The sequence below is a fragment of the Vespa mandarinia genome, chromosome 3 (assembly GCF_050613455.1).
Source record: "Vespa mandarinia isolate Hongniang chromosome 3, ASM5061345v1, whole genome shotgun sequence".
NCBI lineage: Eukaryota > Metazoa > Arthropoda > Insecta > Hymenoptera > Vespidae > Vespa > Vespa mandarinia.
The window spans coordinates 2,701,452-2,710,487 of NC_140812.1; the positions used below are offsets into that span (position 1 = coordinate 2,701,452).

General features: G+C 30.2%; 3 protein-coding genes across 5 annotated transcripts; 1 reads left to right on the forward strand and 2 right to left on the reverse strand.

Annotated features, from left to right (window-relative positions):
- The first annotated feature begins 176 nt into the window (after positions 1-176).
- On the forward strand, positions 177-4,347 carry ChLD3 (Chitin and LDLR binding deacetylase 3). 2 transcript variants are annotated; one of them, XM_035882430.2, is made up of 10 exons: positions 177-318; positions 1,873-2,007; positions 2,100-2,204; positions 2,499-2,642; positions 2,718-2,900; positions 2,973-3,111; positions 3,177-3,298; positions 3,371-3,600; positions 3,673-3,843; positions 3,932-4,347. In XM_035882430.2, the coding sequence occupies exons 3-10, from the start codon at positions 2,174-2,176 to the stop codon at positions 4,208-4,210; spliced, it is 1,299 nt and encodes a 432-aa protein (XP_035738323.2). In that variant the 5' UTR covers positions 177-318; positions 1,873-2,007; positions 2,100-2,173; the 3' UTR covers positions 4,211-4,347. The 2 variants fall into 2 exon arrangements, with proteins under 2 accessions (XP_035738323.2, XP_085512251.1); XM_085656125.1 differs by lacking the exon at positions 177-318 and adding an exon at positions 1,206-1,360 and having other exon boundaries at positions 3,932-4,345.
- Positions 4,348-4,456: 109 nt separating this feature from the next.
- LSm7 (U6 snRNA-associated Sm-like protein LSm7) lies at positions 4,457-5,309 on the reverse strand. Its single transcript, XM_035882452.2, has 3 exons — positions 5,183-5,309; positions 4,838-5,021; positions 4,457-4,739 (listed from the first exon to the last, which is right to left on the reverse strand). The coding sequence occupies exons 1-3, from the start codon at positions 5,186-5,188 to the stop codon at positions 4,600-4,602; spliced, it is 330 nt and encodes a 109-aa protein (XP_035738345.1). The 5' UTR covers positions 5,189-5,309; the 3' UTR covers positions 4,457-4,599.
- A 498-nt stretch (positions 5,310-5,807) lies between these two features.
- On the reverse strand, positions 5,808-8,858 carry LOC118448755 (uncharacterized). 2 transcript variants are annotated; one of them, XM_035882432.2, is made up of 6 exons: positions 8,756-8,858; positions 8,204-8,235; positions 8,003-8,119; positions 7,731-7,917; positions 7,296-7,652; positions 5,808-7,182 (listed from the first exon to the last, which is right to left on the reverse strand). In XM_035882432.2, exons 1-6 carry the CDS (start codon positions 8,828-8,830, stop codon positions 6,742-6,744), a joined length of 1,209 nt encoding a protein of 402 aa, XP_035738325.1. In that variant the 5' UTR covers positions 8,831-8,858; the 3' UTR covers positions 5,808-6,741. The 2 variants fall into 2 exon arrangements, with proteins under 2 accessions (XP_035738325.1, XP_035738326.1); XM_035882433.2 differs by having other exon boundaries at positions 5,809-7,182; positions 8,548-8,858.
- Between the last annotated feature and the right edge of the window lie 178 nt (positions 8,859-9,036).

Sequence of the window (9,036 nt, forward strand, 5' to 3'; positions counted from 1 at the left end):
TATTTAAGAGAATAGTCAAACGATAAATCCTCTCAATAACAGTTTCTCTCTTCTCTCTCACGGGACCACTTGTCTCTTCGGAGACAAAAAGAGAGGGAACAGAGAAGGAAAACAGAAATTTCAAACGGAGAAAGTCGCTCGAGAGGATGGTGCTTTGCACTGAACTCGAGTCGACTGTCTGGACTGTTAAATCTAAGTTTAGATTTCTCTTCCGAGGGAAGAACGTTATTAGTGGCGGTGGTGGTGGTGGTAGTGGACGTCCTGGTGTTACACTTGCTAAAAGATGGAGAGGGGAATGATAGAAAAGTTAACCAGATGGTAACGATCAGTGTCACAGATATCACAGAAATTACACTTCATTTTAACGTTATTTCTATCGTAATGTTCGACTATTAATTCGATTAAATTGCAATAAATGTCATCTATTAGTTCACCCGAATTCGTATACGTCTCATTTATTATTTGGCAATTTCAACATTGTTGCGAAGCAATCTAGGCCCGAAGAATCTAAATATCACACATTGCTCTTTCGTGATTGTTTCTAATTTCAAAGGAGGTCACGTTTGAAACAACAGCGAGTTAACTCCGCCGATTATCCAGATTCGTTTTTATATAACATATAAAATGTATTTTTTTCTTAACATACTATCAACAATTTTCCACATTTTCCATGCTAAATTATAAATTCTTCCTCGTTGTTCTTTGTCGATTAGCTCTACATTTTGTTTATTTTCACTTTGCAAACCTAATCAATTCGATGTAGTTTCATTATTACTAAAGATCACTAATTTTATCTCTTGCAAGCTTAATATCCATGTACCCGTTGTCTATATCCGAAAACGATAAACAAAGGAGTCAGGAACAGGTGTAGGCGATGATGAAAACATTTATTGTAAAATACCAATTTTCCGCGATTGCATCATCTCTAGTTGGCTCGTTGAATAGATACAGATTTCCGGTGTCGAAATAGAAATAGAAAATAGGAAATTTGAAGCTCTCACAATATTTATCAATGCGTTTTACGTCTATCCAACGTAATTAAAGAAATATCGCACGTCAATATCATTAATCAAAATGCATTTTCATATCCTCATTTCTATGTCCTATATATTCAATCATCAAATTTGATATCGTATTGATCGATTTAATAATTTTTAAATAAATATAGAAATAAGAAAAAAAAGAAAAAAGAAATACTCCTTAGTAAATGGTCAATCGAATAATCGTCATATAAAGCATCACTAAAGTGAGAGGTGTTAGTTTGAAAGTACGAGCTCTCGTAGGAAGATCGTTGCACGCCGAATGATCGGCATGAGATCGAGGTTTCATTCGTTGATCATTGCTTTGTTTGGCTTTTCCGGTGAGTCAAATCATTTTGGATTCGTGTCACGTCATTAACCGATTTAAAAAGAATTTTTATCGATTTAATTAATAATTTTTATTTTCCGATCATGCTTTCCTATGATACTTAACCGATTTATCTTATTAAATAAATGATTTCTCGTATCATAGTTTTGGTATATCACTGTAATTAGCATATACAAAATGAATTATATCATTTCGAATGTGATTTCCGCATAAATTTAATATCGATAAAATCGATCGATCAATAAAATAAAACTAATTAGAACAAATAGTCGCTTTGAAATACACTTGACGATCTAAAGAAGGTATGGTGCGTTCTTTGCCGCGGGCAAAAATCCATTGACACGTTAACCCACTATCGTGATCAGTCCAATAAACAGAGATCACTTGTGAATCTTTTAAATGAATTTTCGATACTAATTACGGAGAAACTTATTTATGTTTTTACCATTCAGTAAAAACTGTTACATTTCATTGAATTTCTCTGTGATATATTTCATTTTTCAGTCATCGCGGTAAAGGCGACGGAAAAGATAGAAAATGCGCCTTGCATCGATAACGATAAATTTTATCGAAATCCAAATAGACCTGCGTATAATGTTTGGTCATCTTCCGAATGTGCTAAATATTTTTTGTGTTTAGGTAATTTGATAAATATTTTCTTATTGTTATGTTCTAATGTTTTTTTTAAATATACAAATCTATTATTAACTTTTGTTTTAATTTATTTACAGACAATGAAGTATTCGAATTTAAATGCTCACAGGGATTACTTTTTGATGTGACTCGACAAATATGCGACTACAAGATGAACGTCGATAATTGCGATGTAACTTTAGGTATTTTTCTTATTAAATTTCTATATGTGTCTTGTTTCCTATTTATGTTGTAATTTAGTTAAAACAGAAGTATTTAGTTAATATATATTTTGTATAACAAATTTCCTATTTAATCGAATACTTTATCATTTATTGTTATAAATTAGCCAGTTATCGTGTTATAAAAGAGTAAATTATTTTATCGTTCATCAGTGTAATCAATTCATTCTGATTTTTATTTAAAACTATATTTTTCGATTTTAATGTTAAATCTATTTCGAATATATTTATTGAAATTTGGAATGTATTTTATAGAGCCACAATCGCCAAAACCTTTACTCGAGAATAGTAAATGCGATGAAAAAAATTTAGCTTGCGGAGATGGTACATGTCTTCCAGCTTTATATTTTTGTGACGGAAGTATCGATTGTCCTGATGGATCAGACGAAAGTTGGTGTGGTGAGTAAAAGTAATGATCATAAATAAATTTAGGCTTATAATATGATTTTATCATTTAAATTATATTAATCATAGACATGCGAAATGATCCAAGAGCTGCATCTACGTGTGATGAAAAAAAATGTCAATTACCAGATTGTTTTTGTTCGAAAGATGGTACACGCGTACCAGGAAATTTATCAACTACAGCTATTCCGCAAATGATAACCATTACTTTCAGCGATGCTATCAACGCGGAAAATTTTGATCTTTTTACAAGTAAACTTGATTACATTCTTTGTATAAAATATATATTAACGTTAACAAATTATTTATAATTTATTATTTTAGAGATATTTTCAAGTGATAAGAAAAATCCTAATGGTTGTTCTATTCGTGGAACTTTTTATGTCAGCCATCAATTTACTAATTATAGAGATGTTCAGTATTTGTGGAATAAAGGTCACGAAATTGCAGTTCATTCAATTACGTAAATATTTTGTTTTTTAAAAATACTGTTTGTTAGACTTTGTCACAAAATTTTATATTTTATAGTCATCGTGGACCAGAAGAATGGTGGTCGCGAAATGCAACTGTTGAAGATTGGTTTGACGAAATGGTTGGTATTGCAAATATTATTAACAAATATGCTGCTGTAAGGATAGAGGATATTAAAGGTTTGTCTTATGTTTTATATAGAGTACAAGTGAAAGTAAAATTCCAATTCACATATTTGGAATTCATTTCAGGATTAAGAGCGCCTTTTTTGCAAGTGGGATGGAATCGTCAATTTTTAATGATGTTGGAATTCGGATTTGTGTATGATTCATCCATAGTAGTACCATTTTTAAATACACCAATATGGCCTTATACTCTTGATTATAAGATACCATATGCATGTGCAGGATCAGATCAGCTCTGTCCTACACGTGTTTATCCTGGTGTATGGGAACTTCCGTTAAACCAATTTGTAGCAGGTGTAAGTAATCATTGTAAATTAAGAAATTTTAAAGAACCATTGATTAAATAATAAATATACACATTACATTAGGAATACACTTGTGCAGCAATGGATTCTTGTCCATCTAATTTATCAGGTGAAGATGTTTATGAAATGTTAATGTTAAATTTCAAAAGACATTACCTTAGCAATCGTGCGCCTATGGGTCTTCATTTCCATACATCATGGTTCCAAACTTCAACATATTTTCATGCTTTTAATGTAAGATATTCTTCAAGTTCTATTGTATGCCTTCATAAATTCTATATGTTAAATATATGTTCATCGATGTTGTTATATGTATATTTAGAAATTTTTGGAAGATGTACTTCGACTACCTGACGTCTATTTTGTAACAAGTCAACAAGTTATAAAATGGATGCGTTCTCCAACATCCATAGATCAACTTCACAAATTTGAATCATGGCAATGCAATGAACGTCAATTTGAAAAATTTGAAATTGCATGCGATGTACCTACAACTTGTTCACTTCCTAGTAAAATATTGAAGTCTTACAGAGATTTATACACTTGTTTTGAATGCCCAAAAGAATATCCATGGTTAAGAAATGAATTTGGACAAGATTAAACGTATTAGAATGTATAATACATATATCATCAGACATATTTTGGGAAGTTGTTGTTTAATATAGTTGTACTATATTTAATATAACCATAAGACTGTTATTTATTTAAAAGGAAAACTATAAAAGATATATTTTAATAAAAAGATTGCTTTTTATATTTTTTACGTAAAATAGTTTTGTACATAATGAAAAACAAAAAATATTTCTTTTCTTACCAAATCTATATTAAATGTTATTGTTGTTGAATAATAAAACATCCTTCTGTTTTAGAAAATTATATAAATTGATTTATATATATATATATATATATATATATATATATACACATACACACAACACATACATGTGCGTGTGTGGGTGTGTATATATATATATATATATTGATTAATATTTAACCTTCCTGTTGTATAAATGGATTTTGTATAGATTCCATGCCATCAACTGGACAAATAAGAACCACTGAAGTTCCTCTACAGACTGTTAAACCCAACATACGTGTATCTTGGTTTAATTTGTAAGGATCATCAGGATCTATTCAATGAATTAAAAAAAATTTGTTATTTTTTAACTAGTCATATAGATTACTTATATCATAAAAAAATATTTAACACTTTTAATATGATACTAACCCCTGAGATATTCAGTAGTATTGTCAAGTACTAAGTTCAAGAGAGGATCATAACCTTTCAAAATACCTGCTGCCTCTCTCCCTCCGGCAAATTTGACTCGGATATTTTTTTCAAGATATTTAGATAAATCAAGAATACTTTCTTTCCTTTTCTTCTCCTTATGATCTCCATGCGCGTTTTGTTGCTGCAAAAACGTATTTTGAAAATACCGGAAAATACAAGGTTATATTATAATAATTTTACCTGTTTAATCGTCTGAAAGAAGATAGTGAAGATATATTATGAATTAAGATATTTGCATTATCTTCAAAGGATTTAAAAAGAATTATATTTTTATAAACTTACCGACATTTTCAGGATAAATTAAAGTAAACGAAAGAGCGTAGGAATTATTTCTTTACCGCCTAGAATTCAGCGAAGCAACAGCATGTTACAAGCCTTCTCATTCGTCCCCACAATGCAGATTCGAGAATTGAAATAAAAGTTATTGTTAGTCGTATTAAAATTTTAAACAATAATAAAATACATTTTTGTAAAGTAACGTACAATACAAATGATTTTTAATATTTTTATTATTTTAAAAGTTCTTAAATAAATATTGTCAGTGTTTTTGAGAAATAAACTTTTTTACAATGGGCAGAAATATTTTTATAATTGCACTGAATTATAATTCATCGTTTGGAAAATATATAATAATGCATTATTCAAAAATATAAGTATTTAATTATTACCTCAATATCAATATTTAAGTAAAATATTTTATTTTTATATAAGAACATTTAAGAGAGATCATTTAATGTATTTTTAAAAAATGGTTGCTTTTGTAAACACATGTATCAATATACTATCCATATGAATTTGTGTATCATCGTTGTTGCACATGAATATATATATATCCATTTACTTACGCATAATTAAATGCTTGAAAAATATCAGGTTCATTGTAGTAAAACAATTTCGTAAAAGCTTGTATTTATTCATATTTGACATTATAAAAAAATACATGTTAATACATGATGTGTATATGAATGATGCAATATAGTAAAAGTGTTTGTTGGGATAATTTTAAGTATTTTATAATTGCTTTTTAACGAATGTTCATTACAATTTATGATAATATCTTCAATTTGCAAATGGCACAATATGGAAACACTTCTATTCTTTTGTTTATATCGATCACTTTTTGCATACATTTGACATTATTTAAATAAAAGTGTACAATCTGTACATTATGATCTTGTGCTTGCTAGTAGTCACTGATAATATAATGAGTTTTCTCATTACTACTGACGGAATTAATATTGTACGTTAACTTTTGAATGATACTTATCATTGCTTTTTTCTCACTTGCACCTTATTATTATATTGTCCTGAACTTTGTTCTGGCTGGCTGCATGGATGGACATTGTATTGCTACAATTAAAATGTACTAGCATTGCCAAGAATTTAGCTTCAAAACAAAGTAGCTTATATCTTAATTTCCTTGTTTTTTATAAAATAAGTTTCGATGTATTGTTTGTATATTGGCAAAAAAATTTATGTAGTAAATATTGACTATTCAAAATCTACTATTATAACATACATTAGACTGCGTAGTTTTGAATTGTATAACTTGCTATATGAAGAGCATTTGTCGAAAAGAAAAAAGAATTTTATATATCTGTCATACAGCAATGATAACATTGCATCACTATCATTTGCTTTGGTATGATATAGATAATATCTTGTTAATGAAGCTAGTAGATAAATGTTACGAGTACTAAAATAATTTCCTGCATAACATTATATAACAACATTTTTTTCCAGCCACATTAAAAAATATGTAATTAAATGTTTTGGGCATGGATGATTGAACATTAATTATGAGCGTTTTATGTTGTTCTTTAAATTAATCAAAAATATCGTCATGTAGCTTGACGGCTTTCTTCTTGTTCTGAAAGTAGTGGAATACCAGTTAAATGTTCACCATTATTATTTTCCGTTTCATCCTGCTCCGATAGCAAAGGAACTATTTGTTGATTGTTATTATCTGTTTCTGATGGCCGTCTGCTTTGTCCTGGTAAAAAGGACATAGGTATTGTACCGGATGGAGTCGTAGGCGCTGATCGTGATAGCCACCGCTTCGTTTTATTTCTTGAATTTGGCAGTCCTAGTGGCATATACATTTTTCCACGCATTCTTCTTGTTCTATATGATCCAACATCGTTTGGACTTAAAGGCCGTTGCTGTATAGTACCATTTACATTTGAATGCAGAAGTTGAGGATGGTTTTGAGAAGGCAAAAGTGTGGTATGTCCATTAGGTAATTGTGGAAGCTGTTGAATTTTGTCTAGCAACTCGCGTAGCTACAATATTACAAATAGATTTAGATAATGATGTTATTAAAGTAATTATCAAATAATATAAATTCTAAAGAAATAACAAAAACTACTTTATAAGAATATGAAACTGTAATTACCTCTATTGTAGGACTAGTAGCCCTTGGCGGTGAACATGGTGATTGAGCTGCTAAACTCGATATGTCTGATGTTGTTCTATGATTAGCCAATGAAACAACTGATACAACATCTCCATTTTCTTCTCTTTCACATTCAACTGCTGATAATTCATCAACACTGTTGTTACAAGAGTACGGTGGTGGAATTATAGTGTTTGCTTCGTTTACAACATTGCACATAAAACTTGAACTCAAAGAATCCAATGTGCTTGCATGAGATAAAGATCTAAAATACCGCATTACAAATCCTGATGTTCCCTTTCCATTACTTTCATCATATCCAATTACTAATGGATACAAATCTGGTTTTGCAGTAACCTGTGCAATGATATAAAAATATTAGTAAACCTAACAATATAGAAGCAATAGTTCCATTTAAAAGAAAAAATAATATACTTCATTATAAGGAGGTGGTAATGCTTGCACAAAAGAACTGCAACGACTATATTGTGGTGGTGGATACCAAGGAGCTGTAGATGCTCTGTCAGAAGAACCACAGTCTTCTATTATGGTAGAGCGACGTCGTTTCCATAGCCAGCAGCCAAAAATCGCTGCTAAGGCTAAACCTGAAAGTACTGCTGCCCTGAAAATAACAGAAAAATAAAATATTGAAAATTAAATTTTTCTTAATTTTTTTTTAGAAATAAAAAAGAATTTATTTTACATACCATAAATACCAGTAGGTCCAAATCAGAAAATTAATCATCCCTGACAAATGAGAGTGCACTTGCGGAAATACTCCGTAACAACAGCCGAAAGAACAGCAGTATTTTGGAGGAGAGCAACTAAAAGATGATATATCATTTACTATAAATTTGTTTTGCATATTTCAATAAATTATATAAACGATATTTCATATTACAACTTACACATGCCCCCCATCGCATAGTTTAGAAGAAGCCTTGAAAGATAAAATAAAAATTATTGATTTTTGCTATATATATATACAGAATTTCTTTTATTTAAATATAAAGATATGTTTATATCATACATTATAATCTAATTATCTAACACAATGTATTAAATCAATATAAAACATTCTCAGCATTGAATTTGATCGTTATTTCGCCTCTGTTGCGATGAAGTTTTTTAATAAACAATCTCGAGAGTTCGCCCCTAATTCTTTTGATATTCCGTCGTATGAATCAAGCCAAAACAATGAACAGACAATCGAGGAAGTATCGTTCTCTTGAACGTAATAAAGAGAACTTACGTATGAATGAAAAGTACATCGAGTAAGAGTTCATTGTCTAGTAGAACTGTGCGTGAAACCGACGTATTGATCGACGTCAAGTCGAAGGGAATACGATACGAGAGGAGACTCGTGTGTGAGGATATGCACTAAGTTCCTACAAATCTATAGCATGTAACAGCGTTATATGTTTTGGCTGCATCATTATGGAACACTGCGCTGTTCTTACTTGATCAACGAACAGTAGTGTCAGGAGTATGGTCGGAACAAGTACATCAAACACGCGGCCTGCAGCTTGCACCATAATTCTAACACAGACTGCACGCCGTCGCGCTTCGATATATGCGTTTATATATATATATATATATATATATATATATATATATATATATATCACTATCCTTTATGTATATATGTAACGCATAATTGCAGAATTAAATATATTCCAATAATATTACACGCGCACGGTGTTTCAGCAAGCACTTTTTCTTTGAATCTTAAATTTCTTTA